Below are 24,519 nucleotides of genomic sequence, written 5' to 3'. Positions count from 1 at the left end.
AAATTAAGGTCTCCATTAGACAGACTGCACCCCACATACAACGCAGAATAAAACCCCAAACTCCTCAAGCAAAGACCGAACATTTAAACCAGGCGACACAGTATACGCAAGGAACCTTACGGGGACCCACTTTGGATACCAGCAACTGTAACCCAAGTGACAGGTCCCTTTCGTACCGTTACAGACAACCGACGGACGAGCATGGAAACGACACATCGACCAATTAAGGTCAAGAACAACCACGGGAAACACAACCGACATGCAAACAGACACAGACACATACCCAGAAAAAGAAAGGGACCCCCCAACACAAACCAAGAGGGGAGGGAAGACCCCAAGAACCAACCCACACCAGAAAGAAACTGGGAATACTCACCAACAAACAGCCAGCTCGAAGCCTCACCAGGAAGAAGCAGCCAGGCCAGCTCAACCAGCCCAGAAAGACCAGGCGGGAGCAGCAAACACCGCAGCTCAACCAGCCCGGGTAAACCAGGAGGGAGCTGCGACGAAAGGCCCGGCTCACCCTTCCAGGCGGTTCCATCGACGAGGCAGAGAGCAACACAGAACCCAACCGAACCGGCCGGGAGCCAAGCACCAACTAACCTGCGCAGGTCAAGTAGGCAAGTACGAAGCCCCGCCTACTTACGGGACTACGTTACGTAGGACCATACCAAGAGGGGAGGGGTGTTCTGTACAGTCATTTACATACTCGTAAACGCCGCGCGGTGATTGGTCAAGAGCGCGGCGAGCTGATTGGCCAAGCGAGCCGCACTGATTGGCCCGCCGCGAGTCTCCCGCGATTGGTGGAAAGTAATCGCGGGAGATTCAAAGCGGTGTCATTGGCCACGGCTGCCGCGGCCAAAGAATAAAAGCCGCCGTTTTTCCCTTTTCGAGCCGAGCCGATCTCGGAGCAAATAAAGAGCTGAAACTAAGTCACTGGCTCCGAGTCTTTTTCCGCGACGGACACGACACTCCCCACCCTTCTTCAGAGGGGGAGGGCTGCCCAACTGCAGCCTGGGGAAGATGGCGGTGCAGGAGAGCCTCTGCGGTAGTGCTGGCCCAGTTTCTTCTTGCTGGGCTTGAGGTTGCCAAAGAGCTACCCGTGGGAAATGGCGGTCTGACACTGGTCCAGTTGGCCCAGAAGTTCTGCATCCAGCACTGGGTGCTGCTGTAGAGGAGGATGCGTGGCTGGGAGGCCTCTGGGGGGCAGGTGGGGGGTGCGAGAAGGCAGGCGCTGGTCAACCCTGTCTGGAGTCTCCCATCCTCCGGAGCAGGGCCTCCCACCCTTGTCCCTTTAAGACTGGGAGATTTCCACTCCCAGAATTCAACTGTAAGACTTTACTGGCTGAGGAATTCTGGGAGTTGGAGTCCCCAAGTCTTAAAGGGGCCAAGCAGGGAGACCCCTGCTCTGTGGCTCTCCCGCTTCTCCCCGAGGGGCCTTTTCTCCCCAAAGGCAACTTTCTTGGGTTGTTTCTCCTTGAAAATGTTTCTCTCTCCTCATCCAGGAAGCTCCTTCAGTTCTTGAGAGAGAGAGAGAGAGAGAGAGAGAGAGAGAGAGAGAGAGAGAGAGAGAGAGGAACAGAAACAGAAACAGAAACAGAAACAGAGAGAAAGAAAGAAAGAGACGAAGCCAAAGGGAAGAAGAGAGGGAAGATGGGAGGGAGGGAGGGAGAAGCAAGAGGAAGTGGGGAAGGAAGGAAGGAAGGAGCAAGAGGGAGGGCGGGAGAGCGAAAGGAAGGAAGGAAAGAAAAAGAAAAGGAGGGAGGGAGGACAGAAGAAAAGGCAAAGGAAGGAAGGAGGGAGGGACAGAGGAAAAGGTGATGGAAGGAAAATAGAAAGAAAAAGAAGAAGGAAGAAAAAGAAATGGGAGGGAGGGAGGGAAGGAGGGAGAAAGGATGGAACCCTGAAAAACAGAAGAAGCTTCTGGGATGAGAAGCGAAACATTTTCAAGGGAAAACCCAAGGAAGTCCAGTTGCCTGTGGGGGAAAAGCCCCTCCGGGAAGTCCTACTTACAGGGATGGCTGCCATCCTGAGCCGCAGGGCCTCCCCAGTCCTGGCACCCCCTCCCCAACACATGGCCCCCCCCACGCTCACTGCCACTGGGCCGCGTGAGGTCCATGCGGATGGCCAGGTTGAGGTTCTCGGAGCGGAAGGCCCGGTAGGAGTCGTACTGCTGCCCCACGGGCACCTCCGGCAGGAACTTTGGGGAGCGCAGCACCAGGCTGTGGTGGTCGTGGGGGTTCCCGTGGCACAGCCAGGTCAGGTCCAGGGTCATGCACAGCTGGGGCAGGTGGAGGAAGCAGCAGTCATCGTACCTGCCCAGGAGGGGAAGGGAGCCAGGAGTCAGACCCATCCTCCCCTCCCTCCCTCCCTCCCTCCCTTCCTTAATTCTCTTTGTTTTCATTCCATTTCCTTCCTCCTTTCTTTTCTGTGGTGGACTCCCATGGAAAGGATGAGACACAAGCAAGTGAACTCGGGATGAGAGTCTAGAGCAATTTCTAGTGCTCCCTTTTTATTGAGAATTTTACACATAGTAAGCATTCACATTGTGGATAATAATTAAACATAATACATGGAATTATTTACAATTGTCTGAGCTGCATGATTGTTTCTGGTGTTTATTTTTAATTTCCTTGTTTTATCTAGGTGACCTTTAGGCAGACATGTATGTATAAGGTCTTAGATTAATCATTACTCAATACTGGAGTCAGAGTTATTCCCATCATCTCCCCTGTTTTAGTTTTTTGATGATCGCGGATGCCTCGGTAGCTTTTCGCCATCTGCAACAACAGCTCTCCTTCCGTAGGCTTCACCTGACACATTCCTAAAAGTCCAGGGAGACATTGGATACAACAGCATACACAAAGAGAAAGTATAAAAACAATATCACTCCAACAATTAAATGACGAATCCACGAACCATCTGGCAACCAGGACCAAAGTGCAGACCACACGTCCAGTCCCTCGTTTTCCGATTGTAATGGATTCTCATTCAGGGTTTGTTCCATATGCTGTATAGTAGCTGTAATGTTTGGAGAAAAATCAGAGGTATACATGCAACAATGCGTATGAATCACAGCGCAAACTCCCCTTGCGCTGCCAAAATAGTGTCCACCGCATATCTGGTTTGCAGGACAAAGTTAAGGATTTTTCCTTGCTCTTCTTCAAGCAGCTTTAGAGTTTTAATGGTTTCTTTAAACATAGTAATTGTCCAATTGTTTAAACGATGTAAATCTCTATAGTTCATCATGACTCCTAAAGGAGGAATAACTCCCCTTGATATTTGTGTCCAGTAGTCATGAGTCAAAACAGAGTTTATTTCCGTTGGAACGCGCATTGCGGATATGAGCAGTCCCCAAAGATTTTTGAATGAAATGAGATGGGATTACTTTCCCAAAGGTGCAGACTCCTTTCCATCGTGCTGGCATGCGATCATAGGTCATCCGTCCACACAGCAACCATAGATTTGCTCCCAGGAGATGACCAATTGTATTTGGTTCAGCATAGATTAATTTTGCAAAGGACTGCATTAACATAGCCAAATAAGTGGATGGTGGTGCGTATTTCCCATTCGCACATTTGTACAACTGGTTTTCTCTCGTGGTGGGACAACATGTGGCAGGAATATATGGACACCTATTTTCATTAATCAAAGATGTGATATCATATCGAGAAATGTTATGTACAAAGTAAGTGAGATTTTTAGTTTTCATATCATTAGAATAAAACCGACTTCCATTGCTAATAACAATTGTTTTGTTGCAAAACAGATATGTCCCCAAGTAAGTCATATTCTCTACTGTCTCATTGTGGGTCCACCACCACCGCCACCTCTTGGATTCGGCTTCCAAGGTGCAAGGTATTTATGTTACTTATAGTCCAACTGTTAGACCATATCCCTGAACAACCATAGCATTGTCCCTTATACCAGTCACCTTCGGCCAGAGGTACTGCAACCATTGGAAGCCCTGATGTTTTGTGAGTTGGCATGTGCATACATATCCAACAATCAGTTTTATTATGAAGGTTTGCTAGTTTCCCCATGTCCTGGATCAATGTGTTTCTTTTCCATTCCCCCAAATCCATCCCCTTGCCCCTTTGGCTGATGATAAGGACGCACACAGCAAGCAGGAACCCAAACAACTGTCCCCTCATCTTCAACAGCAGCGTATCCTCTGCCCCAAGTTATCAGCGGGACAGGTCCTCTCCACGTTGGATCTGGCAGTCTCCTATACCGAACTTTCGGTCTTGATGTACCTGCAGAAGGGGAGGAAGCAAAATGCCTATTGGCTGCCGTAGCAGCTGTCATGTTTAGAAAATTTTAAGTACCGTATATGCCGGCGTATAAGACGACCCGGCGTATAAGACGACCCCCCAACATTTCCACTCAAAATATAGTTTGTTATATACTCGCCCCCTCTTCCGCACGCCTTCCACTTTTGCACTTTTTTTTTTTTGAGGCACTTTTGTGCACCGTGGAAACGAGTCCCGTGAAGCCGAAAGGAGCAGCCAGCCTTCTCCCAGCTCCCAAGGAAACGAGGCTCGCACCGCCCGGGCTCCGCTGAGGTATCCGGCTGGGGCTGTCAGGAGTTGTTACCGCTGGCGCGGCTCCAGTCCCACGTTGCCTCGGGAAGGGAAAGGCAAAAAGGAAAAGCCGCAGCGGCGCTTTGCAATGGCAGCAGCGGCTCCTGGTTTTGCCTTTCCCTTCCCGAGGCAACGCGGGACTGGAGCCGCGCGGAGCCGCGCCAGCGGTAACAACTCCTGACAGCCCCAGCCGGATACCTCAGCGGAGCCCGGGCGGTGCGAGCCTCGTTTCCTTCGGAGCTGGGAGAAGGCTGGCTGCTCCTTTCGGCTTCACGGGATTCGTTTCCACGGTGCGTAAAAGTGCCTCAGCCGCAGGCAGCCGCAGTGCTTCCCAATTACTATTTGCCAGCGTATAAGACGACCCGGCATATAAGACAACCCCCCCAATTGGAGGCATGTTTTTCAGGGCAAAAAAGTCGTCTTATACGCCGGCAAATACGGTATATAATGTAATATTAAGAACGTTTTGTATGTAAGGCAAGCCATATCCATCCATTTCCCCCGTTTTTGTTTTTATGTGAAGGTGTGTCCTTTGGAAGTGGCCATTGGTCAATCCAGACTGGCTGAGAGGTTAACAATTGCAATTTTTCCATTATCCAATAACATTTTTTGTGCGAAATTGTGATAGCAAATCTCTACCCCACAAGTTTATATGCAAGGGCAACACAAGAGGTTGAATCCTTGCAGTCTCACCAGTTTCTTTATGCAATGCCTTCAACCAATGTACACTACTTCTAGCAAATTGCATACCACCCACTCCACGAACAGCCGGAGAGTCCTCAATCGCCCATTCATTTGGCCATTCCTTTTGGCGTATCACAAAGACATCTGCTCCGGAATCTATAAGGCCAGAAAATGATTTTTCTTGAATTTCAATTGTCATTTTTGGTTGATCTGTAGTCAAATGTTTTGTCAGCGCTAGCAATTCTGCAGCAACTGGAGAACTGGTCATTTCAGTGGACCCAAAACCGCCAGTTCTAAGCATGGTATATAAAATCATACATTGCAATGTCCTACCTGTCAATGAATACTTCAGCTTCAACCATAACAATACAAGAGCACACAATAGATACAAACTCAAAGTTAACCGCACCAAACTTGATTGCAGGAAATACGACTTCAGCAATAGAGTGGTCAATGTCTGGAATACTCTACCCGACTCTGTAGTTTCTTCCCCAAACCCCAAAAACTTTAACCTTAGACTGTCTACTATTGACCTCACCCCTTTCCTAAGAGGTCTGTAGGGGGCGTGCATAAGCGCACCAACGTGCCTACCGTCCCTGTCCTTTTGTTTCTCTTATTCTTCTTTTATTTTTCTTATATGTACCCATTTCATGTATTCACAACTATGTATACACTTATACTTATTATCTTGTAAACAATTGGCAAATCAAATAAATAAATAAATAAAATAAAGGATTCATAGGAATGTATGGAAGCAATAATAACTGTGCAATAGAGTCACCGGCCATTAATGATGCAGGAGTATCAGTGTATAATTGTACCTTAATAACCCCTTTATAATCTTGATCAATAACTCCTGGAATAACAAAAAACCCTTTTTCTGATGCAGAAGACCTGGGAAGTACCAATCCCACTGTTTTTTCTGTCAGTGGCCCATGCAAATGAGTGTCCTCAATGTACACTTGATTAGGAAAGGTCACATCAATTGAATTCAGCATTTTTAAACTCAAACCTGCATTCCCAGTAATTGCAGGCGATGCTTTTGTGACAGCCTTGGGAGCGGGGCTAGCTGCATGCCCCAAATTTAGTTTCCCGGATTTTGGTTCTGATCAGAGCGACATTGATTTGCCCAATGAAACCCTTTTTTGCATTTTGGACAGACTGATTTCAGACGGATGTCCTTAATTTTGTTTTTGTTAAATGCCATTCCCCCCCCCCCCAGGAGCACGGCACTGAGCTTTAAAATGGCCAGGCTTCCCACAATTAAAACAATTCCCTGTAGGTTTCATCCCTTTTTGTAATGCCATAGCCAAAGTCTCCATGTTGTAAGCCTGAGAACCCACCACTGTACATGCCTTTAACAGATCAGCCAGAGTAACCTCACCTCTAGCCACCAAAGGCTGTAAAATACGCTTGCAGTCAGTGTTTGCATTTTCAACTGCTAATCTCAGCAAAAGTTCCTTTGCTGCTTCTTCATTAGATATTTGTCTGGTAATAGCCAATTGTAGCCTTTCCACAAAATCATTATAAGACTCAGATGCTGTTTGCTTAATTTGAGAAAAAGACTGTGCTGGGGTTCCCACATCCTGGATGCGGGACAATGCCCCAAGGACAGCTGCCATAACCACTGGAAATACGTGATCAGGCAAATTAGCAGCTTGATCAGCAGTGGATTCAAACAAGCCTGCCCCATAGATTTGGTCTGGCGTATACAGCCCCCTGAATTCCTTCCCTAGTGATAGCTTCTCTTTGGTATTCTGAGTCAAAGACCACATACTGAGTAGAACTCAATATCATTCTCATTAAATCTTTCCAGTCACTAGGAATCATGCGTGAGGTAGCCAAACTTGTCAGAAGCCTCTTTGTAAAAGGACTTTGAATACCATAATCTTTAACTGCTTTTTTAATTTCTCTAAGAACAGCTAAAGGAATCGGAATCTATTCAATTTCCATATTGCCTTCAGCATTTATTTGTCTGTTAACTGGAAACAAATTCATCTGGGTAATCTCGTCAGGCTCTAATTTCCCTTCATTGAAAGCCTGATGCATCATTGCTTGAACTTTCCCCGTTTGTGATTGGATTTTCTCCTCTACAGGCGTAAGCGCTGTTGGGGTAGAGAAGGCATATTCCAATTTTGAAATTGGGGGGTGCAACACAACTCCTTCATAAGGAGGAGGTTCAACTAAAGTTTTTAAAAGAGGCTGTTGCTGGATTTCTAAAGCAGTCATAACAACCTTCCAATATATCAAAATTTTTGCTGTTGCCCGTGGCTCTTCATGAAGGATAGTTCCAATTCTCCTCCATGTGTCTAACTTTAGAGATCCCTTCTCTGGATAGTAGGGACACTGCCGTCAGATCTCTTGCAGCAGCTCTTTCACTTTATCTTTTGAAAGAACTATTTGCTCCCCCCCAGAGGGTTTAAAGAAAAAGAGGTTTGTCCTGACTAACCTCAGCAGCTCACTAACATGCCGTTCCTGTGGCTGAGAAAGTTTTCCCCCCATGCTCCCTGAAAAAATCCTATTGTCCAGCAATAGTTAAGTACGTACTTTACCTATTCCAGGCGAGGAAACACAGAGGTCCGGACACGTACCACCTGCAGTGGATCACGTCGGGGTCACCACTTGTGGTGGACTCCCATGGAAAGGATGAGACACAAGCGAGTGAACTCGGGATGGGAGTCTAGAGCAATTTCTACTGCTCCCTTTTTATTGAGAATTTTACACGTAGTAAGCATTCACATTGTGGATAATAATTAAACATAATACATGGAATTATTTACAATTGTTTGAGCTGCATGATTGTTTCTGGTGTTTACTTTTAATTTCCTTGTTTTATCTAGGTGACCTTTAGGCAGACATGTATGTATAAGGTCTTAGATTAATCATTACTCAATACTGGTGTCAGAGTTATTCCCACACTTTTCCACCTTCCTCTCACCCTTCCTTCCTTCACTCCATCCTCTCATTCCTTCCTTTCCTTCCTTCCCTCCCTCCCTTTTTCTTTTCCCCTCACCTCCCTCCCCCTTCCTTCCCTGCCTCCATCTTCCTCCCATCCTCTCCTTCCTTCCTTCCACCATTCCTTTCCTTCCCTCTCACACTCCCATTCTCTTCCCATCCCCTTCCTTCCTTCCTTCCTTCCTTCCTTCCTTCCTTCCTTCCTTCCTTCCTTCCTTCCTTCCTTCCTTCCTTCCTTCCTTCCTTTCCTTCCTTCCTTCTTCTTTCCCTCCTTCCTCTTACCCTTCCTTCCTTCCCTTCTTTCTAAAATTGATTTATATAGAATGTTTACTTAGAATATTTCCCTTTTATATTTAGAAATACAGGTGGTCCTTGGTTTACAACAGTTCCATTTAGTGAACTGCTCAAAGAGCTTTCGTTCATTCATTTAGTGACCATTCAAAGTTAGAACGGCCCCAAGAAAAGTGACTTATGACCATTTTTCACACTTACAACCTTTGGTCCCCAAAATTCAGGTGCTTGGAAAAGTGACTTGTATTTGCGACGGTTGCAGTGTCCTGGGTTAATGCAATTCTTTTGGCAACCTTCTCACAAGCAGAGTCCACGGGGAAGCCAGATTCACTTAACGACTGGGTTGCTAACTTAACAACACCAGCGATTCACTTAACAACTGTGGCAAGGAAACACGTAAAATAGGGCAAGACTCACTGAACTGTTTCAGGAATTGAAATTTTGGGCCCAGTTTTGGTCTTAATTGAGGACTGGAGAGGGAGAGAGGGAGGAAGAGAGAGAGAGGAGAGGGAGAGAAAGAGAGAGAGAGGGAGGGAGGGAGACAGAGAGACAGGGGAGAGAGAGTGAGTGAGAGAGAGAGAGGGACAGGGAACGAGAGAGAAGCAAGAGGGAGAGAGAGATAGGGAGAGGGAGGGAGACAGAGAGGGGGATGCCCTGGGAGATTATGGCCTTAAGGATGTCCAATTTAGGGTAGTCCAACGGCTTGTGGACACTGACTTGCAATATCTACCAGCCAGAGCTAACAAAACTTGCTCCCCTCTGATCTTCAGCCAATTTAATAATGACGGACTGAGGATGGCTTCCTATTTTTACACTCTAACCATTTCCAAGTATAGAAGAGCTTTCTCCCTAGCTCGCTTTAACGTCTTGCCCTCAGCACTACTGGATGGGCGATTTAAAAGGCTCCCGATTAACGAGCGGTTATGCTCCTGTGACAGAGCTGAAGTTGAAACTGTGGAGCATGTCCTTTTATACTGCCCTATGTATAACGCAGGAAGACCTAAGTTACTGTCTCTCCTTGAAACAGACCCTTCAAGACCCACTGTTAGTAATTTGTTCTGATATTGTCTAGGGCAGTGGCCCCCAACCTTTTTTGTACCACGGCCTGGTACAAAATGTACAAAATGATCCATGGACCGGTACCGGCATCAGCACCCACGACCAAGGCAAGGCGAGCTGAGCGACCGGCCAGCCAGCCGTCCCCCGCTTCTCCCCGCCACTTTCAACTCCTCCTTTGTACCTTCTCACGGTCGATAGGCTTTTCGGGCTCTTTCTTAATCTCCTCCTGAGTAACGCTAGACTCCACTGCCATCGGGACGGCTCTTCATTCGAAGCCGCCCCCCTTCGACGAAACTAAGGCGCGAGGATTCCTTCAGCACCCAAATGCTACTTTCCAACTGACGATGCCTCCCTTCATGCACCCCTCCCCCCCCAACTCAACTCACAGTGAGGACAAAAGTCCCTAACCCACCCCCAATCTTACTACACTACGTGACCTTGTTGCACAACACGCCAGCCTGGCAAGTCTCTCATACTACATTGACCTGAAGTTATTTTCCGTTCAGGAGTCTGGCAGCCCTGCAGCCAGCCAGGCCAGGACCTGGCAGCGGGTCAGGCCAAGGAAGCGCTGCCAGGCGGTGCAGGGGTGCTCAGCTGCCTCCCACATGGACAGCATTTCGGCAGGCTCCACTTCGTGCACGCTGAGGAGCACCTCCCGGTAGCAGCAGGTATCAGGCGGGTAGCGGGTAGCCCCGGCCATATGGTTCAGGTGGCGCGGGGCAATGCCAGCATGGTGGGCACACAGCGCCACATACACATCCTCCACGGGCAGCAGCAGCAGGCGGGCAGCACCCAGGACAGCAGCAGCGGCTGGGGCAGAGAGAACGTAGGCAGTGCCACTGCAGTAGGGCGGGAAGGCAGGTTCCGGGTAGAGCCAGATGGGCACATAGTGCCGGCTGTAGGGGTTGCGGATGGGTGGACTGTGTGAGGAGACATAGCCCAGATAGGCAGCGGCTGGGCTGGCCAACTGCTCCAGGTGTCGCGCCAGGGCCGGCAGGTTCAGGAAAACGTCATCATCGGCCTTGATCAGGAAGCGGGCGGTGGGACAATGGGTGGTGGCCCAGCCCAGCATTGCCAGTGTCTTCAGGGTTAGGTTTGTGTAGGTGTCGGCAAAGCGCGCCTGCAACACGTCCCCATGCTCGGCCGCCTCGCGCTCCAGTGCTGCCTGCTGTGCCACATCTCCAGGCAGCCCCACTGTGAAAACCGTGTGCACACTGTGCCCCCCTGCTACCCTCACACCCCCCAACTGCGCCGCACCCCCTCACACCGGGCCGCATGCCCAGGTGCACTGGCCACCAGCACCAGTAGCCAGGGGGCATTCAGGGCACAGGGTGATGGGGAAAGCGGGAAGGCATTGGGGGGAGGCTGGAGCAAAGTGTCTGTGTATTGCTCCCCCACACCACTCCCCATCCGGGGGGCCAGCGAGAGGGGGTCCTCAGGGTGGCGTCTGGCCAGGAAGCTGAGAACCAAGAGGGTTGCAAGGCCGCACAGCAGCCCGAACAAAAGCTGGGTTGAGCTGCACCGGGAGCACTTCCAGCGGGGTTGCATGGCAGTCATGGGCAGCCGCAGGGGCTGCAGGAGGGTCTGCAAGAAAGAAGGAGACGTCAGGCCTCTGAGCCCATTTTGCCTCCCACACTAAGAAGGAGGCCCCATGTGCCACTGCAGACCAAAGATGGGATGAACCAGCCTCCCCAGCAGCACCTGCGCCCTTCCCAGAGAGCACCTGTCAAGACAGGCCGAGGAGCGGTGCGCCACTTTGGCAATAGTGTGGCTGCAGCCTGGCAGGGGTCCAGACAGACGGCAGCAGTAGCTCTGCAGGCCCACCCAGGCGGCTGCTGGGCTCCGCGGGAGATCATGGATGACCGACCATCCGCCTTCCTGCCATCTGCGGGCAGGCTGCTTCCTGTAGGGCCTGGATTGGGCCCTGGACATGCCTGAAGCAGCGGGACCTTGGACTGCCCCCTAACCACCCTCCTCCCAGTGCCACAGGGGCTTCTGGCCAACCCCCCATTGAACCCAGCCAGGGTGGGACCATCATCCCTTCCCAGGATGAAACATGTTCAGCCTCCCGTTCAAACAGGAAGCCCTGCCTGGAGGCAACCAGGGCAGCTGAGACGTTAGGGGAGGGGAGGCTGGCCCCGTTTCTCCCTGGCGATGCCCCTGTGGCACCTGTGGGCCACCAGATGCCCTGAAGGTGCCCCCTCTCCACTGGAAGTGGGGGGAGGAAGAGGAGGAAGGGAGGGCCAGGTGTCCCAGGGCACAGCAATACCTTTGTGGGCTCCGCACTTCAGTCCTCCAGCGAGCAGCAGCCGCAGCAGCAAAAGGCACCGTCTCTGCAGGAGGGGAATCCCCATTCAGGAAAGGAAAGTCAGCCAGGGAGGGACCAAAGGATGTCGAAAAAAGAGTAACGGTTCGGATTGCCTAAGGCTTACAAACCTCAGGCAGGAAACTCCGGAGGGGGCTTTTCTCCAAGGGAGGCCAGGCGGAGCCTTATGCCCAGAAGGACCAACGCCATTAACCCCCTCCAGGGATTGCAAAGAGCCAAGAAAGGTTTGGGGTAAATACCTGAGGCATCTTCTCCGCTGGGAACCTTCATTTGGAGCTCCGGCCCAAGCGGGAACTTTCCGTTGCTGCAGAAATGAACAGCGGAGAGTTTCCCTCCCTGCTTCTAGCCAGACTTTTTGGCTGCCCTTTCTGGGGGAGACCCAGCCCCACTGAGGCCACCCTTCCCTCACTCCCTTCCCTCCCTCCCTTATTCCCAGGCCTTTTGCAGAGGTCCCGGTGTGAGCCATTTCTCCCCTCCCCTCCGTGCAAGCAAGCTCTCCAGCAATGAGGTCCCTGGCTTGGGAGGGGGAGGCCAGCCTTGGGCAGGCAGTGGTGGTCCTGCCCTGAGTGCCCCATGCAGCCCCCCACCCTCCTTCGGACCCTGGCTGAGGCCTCTTTGGGGGAGGGGGCTCCGGATCCAGACCCCGCAAACGGCCTTGAGCAGCTGCAGGACTTGCGCCCGGCCGGCCTCCCTTGTCCAGCAGAAACAGTGGGGGGGAGGGGGAGAGGGAGGGGAAGGGATTCTCGGCAGTTCTTGGCACTAAAACAATGAAAAGGTTAAAAAGCCCCCCCAGCACAAAATGCCTCCAATCCACCCACAGGAACCCCGGAGACCCCAAAGGTTGAAGGTGGGCCAGTGTGGGGGAGGCTTTGGGGGGGGGGGTGACGTGGAAAGGCAGCCCGGAAGGACCGGCCGGTTAAAACCAGGGCTTGAGTGGCACCTGGGCAGCTGTGGACCCAAACGGGTCTTGTCCATCCCTGGGTCTGGTTTTGGGTTCAAACGGGGACCAATCTCTCCTGATTGACTTATTTTTGTCCCGTTCCTTTAATGCATAACTCAAGGCAGGGAACATACTACAGCGATCTCCCTTTCTCCTCTTCTTTTCCCCCAACAGCCCTGCGAGGTTGCTTGGGCTGAGACGGAGAGGGAGATTTTCCCAGCATCATCTTTCCTGCCTAAGGCAGAACTAGAACTCGCATCTCCTGGCGATTGCCCCAAAGTCACCCAGCCGGCTTTCGTGCCACTACGGGGGGAGAGAGAGAGAGAGAGAGAGAGGCCTGGGTGGCAGAGGACAAACCAACTCTTCTATACAACCCTGCAAGCCTAAGCCACACCCAGACTCCAAACCATCTTATGGCCCCCTATAAACAGGTACTAGGTTTCGGCTTCCAAACAGCCCCCATTGGCTGACCTGTTCCCATCTCTATTTCAGCCCATAATTACTGACATATCCGCCCCTCGGAAGCTCCATTTTGGCCGGCAACGGGGAGGAGGAATGCAGCAGAGCCTTTGTGGTTGTCCGGAAGGGCGAAAACCTGCCGTGGCGCCACAAGATCTGTAGTTTCGGGCCTTGTCCATAAACACTAAGAGGGCAATTTACGGCGTAACTCTGAATGTCCGCTAAGGGAACACTCGTCAACCCGGGGATCCCCTGGACTCCTAAAACAGGGCGCTCCAGCCTTGGCCACTGTTTGCCTGGAGGACTTCAACTCCCAGAATTCACAGCTGGCTGGTGAATTCTGGGAGTTGAAGTCCTCCAGGCCGGAAGTGGGCAAGGTTCCTAAAATTCAGAATGTGCTACATTTAGGCAGAACTTTGACTTCATATATATATGTTGTGATTCCGGCATCTGCTACAGGTTTTTTGAATGACAGCTCCAGCGAGGAGGACTTATATGAATCAGCAAGTTCTAACGATGAGGAGGAGATGAATGCATTTGATTTGCAAGATCGGCTTGAACCTTCAAACTCCTCCACCCTTCAATTAGGTGGTCAGCCGGGAACGGGTGATAATGAGGAACAAATGTTATCTTCAGGTGAAGAAGATGATAATTTGGATGATTGCTGGGTAGATGTCAGGACAAGGCGTCTCCTGACAAGGAGGAACCAACGAGGTTACAGTAGGAGAGCAGACCAGCAATTAGACTAATTAGTTACTCTATAAAGGGAGAGATATGACTTTGCACTTTGTCCGGAACAAAGTGTCTATTTACAAGAGAGAACTGAAGAGCACAGTTTGGAGGATTTTGATCTGAAATATCTTGTTGGGATTTGGATTTAATTCGTTGGAACTTCTACTTATTGGAATTATTTTGTGAAGGACTTTGATCTGAAGAATCTTGTTGAGTTTTGGATTTAGTTCGTTGGAACTTTTACTTATTGGAGCTATCTGTGAAAATTCCTGTTTGCTGCCTTTCTTTACAAGGACTGTTGCTTTCAGCCTTATCTGTTTACTTTAAAAGGTGGGACATAACATTTTCCTGTTTGCTGCCTTTCTTTACAAGGACTGCTGCTTTCAGCCTTAACTGTTTATTTTAGAAGGTGGGACATAACATTTTTGTTCCGGACCTAACAGACCATCTTTGCAACGATGGATTCAACTCAAATGCAACAATTAGTGGAGCAGCAACAGATGCAAATAAATCAATTACTCCAGAGCAACGTATCCATTCAAAATCAGGTAACACAATTATTATCGTTCGTTGCCAATTCTCAAACTGTTTCAGCTGCAGCTGGAGTTCCCCCTGCACCCCCTGTGAGAAAAATTCCGATAGCTATGCCAGATAAATTTTCTGGGCAAACGGACATGTTTTCAACATTTTTGGGTCAGTGCCAATTGTATTTTTCTGTGAGGCGGAGGATTTTCCAACCGTTCGAGTTAAATTGGCTTTATTATTAGTTTGTTAACCGGGCAGGCTGCCAAATGGGCTACTCCTTATTAGTACAAGATAGTCCATTACTGGACGATTTCAGGGGTTTATTCAACAGATGAACGTTATGTTTGAGAATCCAATTAAATCTCAAACTGTGGACAGAAAATTGAGGATATTATTCAAGGTAAACACTCATTGCAAGAATACGTTGCAGAATTTCGCTTGTTGTGTATGGACTCCACCTGGAATGAACCAGCTCACATGGCAGCATTCCAAGAGGGTTTGTCCGACATTATCAAGGATGAACTAATTCATGCAGAGCGTGCTTCAACTTTGGACACATTGATTACTCAATGCTTATGTATTGAAGCTCGCCTACAACATCGTGGGTGTAAACGGACCGTTGCAGAGCCACCTGTGTTTCCTCGTTCACGCACCCCGTCTATGAGGGTTTTCCAATCCAGAATTCCAGCAGAGGAGCCGATGGAGATAGGCGCACTCCGCCCTCGTTTAACAGTTCAGGAGCGATCGAGAAGATTTCAGGAAGGTTTGTGCCTTTATTGCGGGGTTCGGGACATTTTGCAAATTCCTGCACTCGGAAGGGGACTCGTGGACCTGTATCAAAACCCATTGCTGGTCCGTCGGGAAACAGGGGTAGGCCCGACCTCAGGGAAACCCTAGGTCGGGCACAGTATTCACTTTCATCTCAAATTGCTGAAGTTAATTCTGGCCCTCCTCGACATTTACTTTTGGACACTCGCATATTCTTGCAATCTCGGAAGGAGGAATCCCTGCCGTGGCACTGGTGGATTCAGGGGCTACGACTAGCTTTATGGATTATGATTTAGTAAAACATTTCAAAGTTCCTTTAGTGCCTGTGAATCCCCCATGCAGGTGGAAACCGTAGATGGGCGCGAACTCAAGTCGGGACCTATTAAACTTGCCACCCAACCACTGCGTATGCGTATTGGGGATCACGAGGAGGCGATAAGTTTTTATATCACTTGAACCTCCATCTTCCTTTGGTGCTCGGAGTATCCTGGCTGCGTCTACACGATCCGTTGGTGGCTTGGGCGCAGAACGCTGTTTCTTTTCCAAGCTTGCAATGTGTGGACCACCTGAGACATGTCTGTGCAGGCCAACATATTGTCGCTTCTGCTGCCTCGATTCCTTCAGAGCTGTCGGATTTCCCGATGTTTTCAGTGAACAGGAGGCAGATCAATTACCACCACATCGTGTTTATGACTGTCCGTGGATTTGATACCGGACGCTCCATTACCAAAGGGGAGGTTGTATTCTTTGTCTGAGCCTGAACTAGTTGCACTTCGAGAATTTTTGAATAAAAATCTAGCTCGGGGATTTATTCGACCTTCGTCATCCCCTCTTTCAGCACCCGTTCTCTTTGTCAAGAAGAAGTCGGGAGAACTTCGTCTTTGTTGTGACTATAGACGCTTAAATGCTATCACTGTGAGAAATAGCTATCCTTTACCGCTCATCTCCGAATTGTTGGAGCGGTTACGGGAAGCTACAATTTTCGCGAAACTTGACTTACGTGGAGCTTACAATTTGATTCGGATGCGTAAGGGAGGCGAGTGGAAGACGGCTTTTGGCACTCGTTATGGTCATTTCGAGTACCGTTATGCCATTTGGTTTGACCAACGCTCCTGCTGTATTTCAACATTTAATGAGCGATATCTTTCGAGACATGTTGGATAAGTTTGTTGTCATATATTTGGACGACATTTTGATTTATTCAAAATCTAAAGAGCAACATCTTCAGCAGGTGCGTCAAGTGCTTCAGCGTCTTCGGGAACATAAACTTTATGCTAAATTAGAAAAATGTTTCTTTTTCAGTCGTCTATCGAATTCTTGGGACACATTATTTCTCCTGTGGGCATTGCTATGGACCCCAAAAAGGTTGAGGCGTTGTGTAGTTGGGAAGCTCCTCGTCGGGTTAAAGATGTGCAACGACTTTTAGGATTTGCCAACTATTATCGGACTTTCATTCCAGGTTTTGCGAATAATGGATCCCATAACCCAGCTTCTTTGTAAGAAGGTTCCATTTGTGTGGGGGCCTCCACAACAACAGGCTTTTGACACTTTGAAAAAAGCATTTATAACTGAACCCATATTGAAGCATCCTGATCCGGATCGCCCATTTGTGGTCGAGACAGATGCTTCTAATGTCATATCGAAGCAGTGCTGTTACAAGCTTCGGAGGATGGCGCTCTTTTGTTTCCTTGCGCTTATTATTCTAGGAAGCTTACAGCTTGAGAATAACTATACCATTTGGGAAAAAGAGTTGTTAGCTATTAAGGTTGCTTTTGAGACTTGGAGACATCATTTGGAGGAGCTCGACACAAGGTGGAGGTTCGGACAGATCATAGGAACCTGGAACATTTGACCACGGCTAGGAAATTGAATCAAAGGCAGATTAGATTTGGTCGTTATTTTTGCCAGATTTAATTTCTCGGTTACTTACGTTCCAAGTGGTCAGAACCGGAGGGCGGATGCATTATCTCGGAAACTGGGTATACTTATGCGAAGATCCTCTTCCTTTACGGACAGTGTTACCACCGGAATCTCTAGCCGTACTGCAGGAACCGGTAGATTTACGGGGCCAACTACGAGAGGCGCAAGCGTTTGGATGTGTGGACGCAGCAGAGGCGGGAGGACATTGGCCCAACTTCTCCATGGTCTTTTGAAGACGATCTGCTTCGATATCGGGGTTTATTATATGTGCCTACCAGACCGTTGAGGGCTCTCATCATGACACAATGTCATGATAACCCAGCCGCTGGTCATTTTGGATTACACAAGACCTTGCATTTGGTCACTCGGACTTTTGGTGGCCTCGAGTTCATCATGATGTGTCTTCTTACGTCGCTTCTTGCGTTCAATGTGGCAAGCGAAAGCAGCATCCGGTGCACCTCCTGGACTTTTGCAACCCTTGCCGACTCCAAGTAGACCATGGGGAGCGATCTCTATGGACTTTCTGACACATTTACCGTCTTCATCGGGGTTCACAACAGTGCTTGTGGTAGTGGATATGTTGACTAAAATGGCCCATTTCATTCCCTGTCGGAAATTACCATCGTCCCACTTCTGGCTCAGTTATTTTTGCAACATATCTTCCGCCTACATGGACTGCCTGATAGAGTGGTTTCTGATCGTGGGGTCCAGTTTACGGCAGAATTTTGGAAACAGTTAATGGCGGCTTTGCAAGTGAAAGTATGTTTAGCGTCAGCGCACCATCCGGAAACTGATGGCGGGACGGAGAAGGTGATTGGGATTCTTACTCAATATTTGAGATGTTTTGTTAATTTGCGACAAAAGCGATTGGGTGAAATACCTCCGTTAGCAGAATTCGCGTTTAACAACTCGCAGCATACCTCCACCCGTGTCACGCCATTTTTGCAAATATGGGTTATCATCCGCGTTTCTTCCCATTAACTATGATGGATTCCCGGTTCCTGAGACCCGAGAGTTTTTGGAAGAACTACACGCAGTTCGCCGTCTACTGATACAACAATTGAACAAGGCAAAAGAAGATTATAAGCGGTTTGCAGATCGGTCCCGTCGAGATACACCTCCGTTAGTTGTGGGTGATAAAGTGTGGCTATCTACAAAACATCTGAAGGTCGATCGCCCTATTAGAAAACTTGATCATCGGTTTATTGGTCCGTTCCCGATTGAGGCAGTTATTAATCCCGTGGCATACCGCCTCACTTTGCCACGATCCATGCGTATTCACCCGTCTTTCATCGATCTCTTTTGATTCCTGATTCTTCTGTTTGTCGATTACGTGATTCTGCTGAACCGGTCCGTTATCATTGCCTTCTGAGGAGCCTGCTGTTGGCGATACGGTGGTTGGCGTCCTTGATTCCCGTTGGCTCAAAGGTCGCTTCCAGTATTTGGTCAGGAGGAGGGTAGATGACTCGGAGGTTTGTTCCTGGACGGATGCGTCTACACTTCATGCTTCGGATCTGCTTCGAGACTTTCATGCACGCTTCCTTGAAACCGCATCCGGATCGCCAGACCCGGGGAAGGGCCCTGCGGTGAGGATAGTGTTGTGATTCGGCATCTGCTACAGGTTTTTTGAATGACAGCTCCAGCGAGGAGGACTTATATGAATCAGCAAGTTCTAACGATGAGGAGGAGATGAATGCATTTGATTTGCAAGATCGGCTTGAACCTTCAAACTCCTCCACCCTTCAATTAGGTGGTCAGCCGGGAACGGGTGATAATGAGGAACAAATGTTATCTTCAGGTGAAGAAGATGATAATTTGGATGATTGCTGGGTAGATGTCAGGACAAGGCGTCTCCTGACAAGGAGGAACCAACGAGGTTACAGTAGGAGAGCAGACCAGCAATTAGACTAATTAGTTACTCTATAAAGGGAGAGATATGACTTTGCACTTTGTCCGGAACAAAGTGTCTATTTGCAAGAGAGAACTGAAGAGCACAGTTTGGAGGATTTTGATCTGAAATATCTTGTTGGGATTTGGATTTAATTCGTTGGAACTTCTACTTATTGGAATTATTTTGTGAAGGACTTTGATCTGAAGAATCTTGTTGAGTTTTGGATTTAGTTCGTTGGAACTTTTACTTATTGGAGCTATCTGTGAAAATTCCTGTTTGCTGCCTTTCTTTACAAGGACTGTTGCTTTCAGCCTTATCTGTTTACTTTAAAAGGTGGGACATAACATTTTCCTGTTTGCTGCCTTTCTTTACAAGGACTGCTGCTTTCAGCCTTAACTGTTTATTTTAGAAGGTGGGACATATATATACATATATATATATATATATATATATATATATATATATATATATATATATATATATATATATATATATATATCAGCTTTGTTCGGGTATTTTTCCACGTGATTATAGTTGTGCTTTTAAAGTTGTAGCAACGTTTCAGCAGAATCTCATCTGCCATCATCAGGCTTCTGTATAGTGTTCATCTGTGAGTCAGACTTTTACACTTCTTTCAGTTTTTAAATTTGGGGCTAGCCTACTGCTGTGCCAGAATGGTTTTTTCTTCATCCTGACTAGTTGGGAGTCTTGGTCTGTGTTTATTGGTCTTGGAGTTTGCTGTGTTCTGCTTGATTGGTGTTATTAATATCTTCTGTCTTTTTCGTGGCTCTTTTTGTGTCTTGATTGGCTGGCAACATTGTGTTCCTGTACTGGAGGCCTTTAGGGCAGCTTGGCTCTGAGTAAATGGATGGCTATCATTTATTAGGAAGCTAGGTTTCATCTGGGTGCCTGGTTGGGGTGTGTTTGAGCTGGAGGTATCAGGGGGATCTGTTTGTGCCCAGGTGTTTGCCTGGCTAGTGGTGTGGAGATTTTTTTGTTTGTGAGTGCAGGCTTCCAAATGATTGAAAGTCTGGTGGAATCATCTCTTCTATTCATGCTTTCAGGTCTTTTTTCAATCTCTATGGCTTCTCTGATAGTTCTGTGGCTGGGATTTTCTATAGTGGCTAGGGTTTTGGTGCCATTGAAGTTGATGCTATGACCTGTTGCTTTCATGTGTTGGACTAGTGAGGAAGTGTGTTCCAGCTTCTTTACTGCATTTTTGTGTTCATCCAGGCGGGTACTTATTCTTCTATTGGTCTGTCCGATGTATGTGGCCGGGCATGATGCACAGGGGACTTCGTATAAGCCTTGGTTTTCCAGGTCAATGTTATCTTTGGGGTTTCTAAGGATGGCTGCTATTTTTCTGTTTGTTTTGAAGGCAGTCTTGATGTGATGCCTGTGTAGTATCTTACTGATTTTGTCTGTAGTACCTCTTATGTAGGGCAGGACAGCTGTTCCATAGGTCTGTTCATCTTCTAGGTCTCCATTATGTCTCAGTGTGTTTTTGTGGATCAAGCCGGTGATTTTGCTTTTGTGGAAGCCATTAGCTGTCAGTACTTTAGTCAGGGTGCATAGTTCAGTCTTTATGTGTGTCTTGTCTGCCAGGCGTTTGGTTCTAGCAATTAGTGTTTTATCCACGGAGTTTATCTGTGCTGGGTGGGTTGGTGGGATTGGGTGCTGAGGTAGGGGTTGGTGTGTGTTTTCTTCTGGTGTACGGTGTGTCCTAGTGTGCCATCTGTTTGTTTTTTTATTAGTACATCTAGGAATGGTAGTTGTTTGTTTGTTTCCGTTTCCATGGTGCACTTGATTTTAGGGTGTGTGCTGTTTAGGTGTGTTAGGAAATTGTTTAGGTTTTCTTTTCCATGGGGCCAAATCACAAATGTGTCATCGATGTATCTTAACCATAGTTTGGGTTTGTGGGTGGCATTGGCCAGGGTTCTGGATTTGAATTCTTCCATGAACAGGTTTGCAATGACGGGTGACAGTGGTGATCCCATAGGGGCTTCTTCAATTTGCTTGTATCTTTGTCCTTTGTATATGAAATATGTGTTGGTTAAGCAGTGTTCTGTTATTTTTGATGATTTCAAGAGTTTCTTTTATCGGGACATGAGTGAATAGTGAAACCACATCGAAACTTACAAGCAGATCTTCTTGTTCCACGTGTAGATCTTTTATCATTTCCAAGAAGTGGTATGAGTTTTGTACACGTGAAGCTGCTGTTTCAGCATGGGACTGTAGCTGTTTTGCTAAGTGTTTAGCTAGGTTTTGTAGTGGTGCTACTCTGGAGCTGACCATGGGTCTGAGAGGTATGCAGGAATGGCAACACTCCCAGCAACAACAGAACAGAACAACCCAGGTTTCTGGCTCCATCTTACGGCCATTTGAGGAACCACACCCAATTACAATTTTAGCATTCCCTTAAAGAGACAGTAGTAAATGTCTATCCTGGTTTGTATATTTCAACCCAACTGTTCGGTGGCTATCAATTCCTAACCAATTGCATGGGGCACTCCATCAGGAGACGGGGGGCAGACCGACTCTCAGTTGCTCTCCTCCTCGTGGGCCCCTGCCTGCCCCTGGGAGCCCCAGCTGGGCACAGGGTTCCTGTGGCCCCATCTGGGTGGGAGCGCTGCCATTTGGGACCCAGGAATGGCACCCTCTCCTCCCTGTGCGGGACTTGCTGGATGGCCTCCCGAGGCCCCTGAGGAAGAAGAGGAAGAAGCTGCTGCATCAGAGGCAGGCCGAGGAGGAGAGCCGGCAGGAGTGCCAGGTGGGTCTCTTGGGGAGGGGGCAGGAGGCAGCCCTGGGAAATCTCCCCCTCCCTCTGAATCCCCCCTCTTCTTCTGCCCCACAGGTGCTAATGGCGCCGAGAAGCAGCAGGTGGGCCTGGTGCTGGAGTCCCTGCAGGAGCTGCTCCGGGAGAGGCAGCCGGTCTGGGTGGGCTGGCTGGCCGAGGCAGGAGGAGAAGATGGAGGCTGAGCGGGCGGTGGCCCTGGCCAAGCTCTCCGGGAGGCCTCCTGCCTGCCACAGCTGATGGCCCAGACGGAGAGGAAGTGCCGCCAGCCGGACGGGGAATTCTTGCAGGTGGGGGCCCTTGCTGGCCTCACGGAGGGGAGCAGAGGGTCCTGGGGGGTGGAGGGGATCGGCAACCTTTGCGAGGGCCGGCACCCATTTCTCTCTTCTCCTCTTTCAGGACATCCAGGACACCCTAGACAGGTAGGCGCCTTCCCCACCCTGCCTCTGTGGGTCGGTTTGTGCCCAGAATTTCTGGGGTGGCCGCATCCTTCGGATTTTGTGGCGAGAGATGCTGGTTGTAGGGCCTTTGGTGCTCTCAGAGCTCAGCTGACTTCCTGCAGATGTTTTGTTACCCGACTAGGCAACACCATCGGTGCTGGGAGGGAGTGGGGTTTGCTCTCTCTTGATACGCAAGTAGGTTGGTCTCAGTTGGGGAGCTGTTTATGCCTCAGTGGTTGCTCAGGCATTGTAAACAACCCAGATGAGGCACCACCAATGCAGACACACAATCCAACAGCAAACAGCAGCCCAACCAGGAAGCCCCCAAGGAGAGAACAACAGTCCCACCAATACTGTCAGGGGAAGCCAGGAGTGCAGGCAGGCCTCGCCCTCACGACCACAGCTGAAGCCAAGATTTCTGTTCCTAAGTGAGACAGTCATTGACTGAGTTTTGCCCCATGTTAAGACTTTTCTTGTCGCAATTGTTAAGCGAATCACTGCAGATGATAAGTTAGTAACACCTTAGTCCTTGGTACAGTAAGATCAGAATCACACTGATGTTTGTGTTGAGTTTGTGTCTTTCCTCGCTTCTCTAGTGAACTCTACACTGGTTCAGTGCGCAGAGTCGGTTGCGATCAAAGCAACAAACATCGGTTGCATAAAAAGCAAGCCAGGATTCAGGCCACATCCTAAACTCAGGTTTGGAAAACCCGGGTCCTGTACTCACCTGGCAAGATTCTGGAAAGGAAGCGGCTTGGTTCACACACCCCACGGCCAACCCAGCCCTGCCTGCCCCCCCAATGTTGTGGGAAGGCAGCCAGGTAGCTGTGTGAGGCCACCCTCCTTGTGTCACAGGTGCCGGAGTTACGTGGTGGGGCGCGTAGAGAGGGCCTCTCCCAAGCTGCATGGCAGACTCCGGAAACTCTTGCAGAAAACCGCCTCTGTAAGGCAGATTGTGGACAGTTACAAAGGTGAGGGCCCTTTCAGGAGGGGGCTGGGGATCTTGGACCCTCAGAAGGAGCCCCAGGAGTTCTGGGGGGTCTGGGCCCTCCTGCCACCCTTCCTACTGGGGGATCTTGGGTAAGGCAGGCCCAATCCAGCTCCATCCAACCCCTGGCTGGGTGAAGGGGGCTGCTCCTTCTACTGATCAGTCACCCCCAACCATGGTCCTTGGGGGTGGGGTCACTGGGCACCTGGCAGGGAACAAGATGCTTCTTCCAACAGGGTGGCTTCTGCTCACAGGCGGCTGTTTCTCATCCCGGCCCGTTTTTCCTTTCGTCCTCTGAATCTCAGCCTCTCTGACCAGGGAGAACCTGGAGCGACTTCTGACCACAGGTAAACCCCCTGGGGCTGGTGGGGAGGAGTCAGTGGGGGAGGGCTTGCAAAAACCACCAGGCCTCACAGCAGCGGTTTCCCCACATCGCCAGGAGTGGCGCCTGCCAGGAGTGGCTTCCTCCGTGGGGTGGAAGCCCGAGTCTGGAGGGGCCCCAAAGGCAGCCTCTGGGGGAGAAGTGGGGTCCCTCAGCAGCCACACGGAGCCGGCCCTTCCCTGCCACCCCTTGGCCCTTCCAGAAAAGAGCCACGGGGAGGGCATTCAGAGCTTCCCGGGCATAGAAGAGCCCAGCGGGGGGCCTCAGTGTTGTGTTGTTCCTTGTGAGAAGTGGGGGGGGCTTCTCCAATCCCCCCACCCTGATTTTAAACTTCTTCCCCTTCCTTCCCAGCATTTGATCTAGAACAGCCAAGATCTCGTAAAGGTAACAGCACATGGAGGAAAGGTCTACGTCGGGGCCTGGCTGCACAGTAGAGGTGGGGCCCAGCTGCAGCGCCCTGTGTACCCTTGATGTTGGACACCCCTGCCTGAACCAGCCCTCCAGGCAGCTGGCGGGTCAGCAGGCGCTGCTGTAAATGGGGACCCCTGACTTCCGGTTTGTCGGCTTCGCGGCGGCGAGGGATTTGCGAGCTCGCGATCCCCTGCCCCGCTAGCCGTTTTGGAGCTCCGACCCAGCCGGGTGCGGAGCTAGGCTGCCCTGCAGGGGCAGCTGAAGGTAGGGGATCCGGAGAAGGGTTTGGGGTGCAGACTCCCTCCCTGGCCGGCAGAACTCCCTTTTCCCAGGACGGTGCAGCGGCGGTCCGTAATGGCCACAAAGAAGCT

General features: G+C 49.7%; 3 protein-coding genes across 3 annotated transcripts in view; all 3 read right to left on the bottom strand.

Annotated features, from left to right (window-relative positions):
• Positions 1-24,519, bottom strand: part of LOC148131766 (E3 ubiquitin-protein ligase TRIM7-like) — a 68,293-nt gene that overhangs the window by 13,673 nt on the left and 30,101 nt on the right. The gene's annotated exons all lie outside the window — the stretch shown is intronic.
• LOC148131768 (bridge-like lipid transfer protein family member 2) lies at positions 986-2,353 on the bottom strand. The gene is made up of 3 exons (XM_087958834.1): positions 2,095-2,353; positions 1,101-1,199; positions 986-1,014 (listed from the first exon to the last, which is right to left on the bottom strand). The coding sequence occupies exons 1-3, from the start codon at positions 2,351-2,353 to the stop codon at positions 986-988; spliced, it is 387 nt and encodes a 128-aa protein (XP_087814960.1).
• LOC113428903 (beta-1,3-galactosyltransferase 4-like) lies at positions 9,947-12,252 on the bottom strand. The gene is given in 3 exon segments (XM_087954062.1): positions 9,947-10,808; positions 10,811-11,156; positions 12,138-12,252. Coding segments are annotated over 3 exon segments (1,089 nt in total). The 5' UTR covers positions 12,147-12,252; the 3' UTR covers positions 9,947-10,074.

Source organism: Notechis scutatus, chromosome 2 (genome assembly GCF_049901735.1).
Source record: "Notechis scutatus isolate UNSWTSFEM ecotype Mainland chromosome 2, rNotScu1.2, whole genome shotgun sequence".
Taxonomy (NCBI): domain Eukaryota; kingdom Metazoa; phylum Chordata; class Lepidosauria; order Squamata; family Elapidae; genus Notechis; species Notechis scutatus.
This window is presented reverse-complemented; position numbering and strand designations above follow the sequence as displayed.

Coding starts and splice junctions, on each gene's coding strand:
- LOC148131768 (XM_087958834.1), bottom strand. CDS start 2,353: ATGGGTCTGACTCCTGGCTCCCTTCCCCTCCTGGGCAGGTACGATGAC. Junction 1,200..2,094: donor CCTCACGCGGCCCAGTGGCA/GTGAGCGTGGGG, acceptor CCTGCCCCCCAG/AGGCCTCCCAGCCACGCATC. Junction 1,015..1,100: donor CAGACCGCCATTTCCCACGG/GTAGCTCTTTGG, acceptor CATCTTCCCCAG/GCTGCAGTTGGGCAGCCCTC.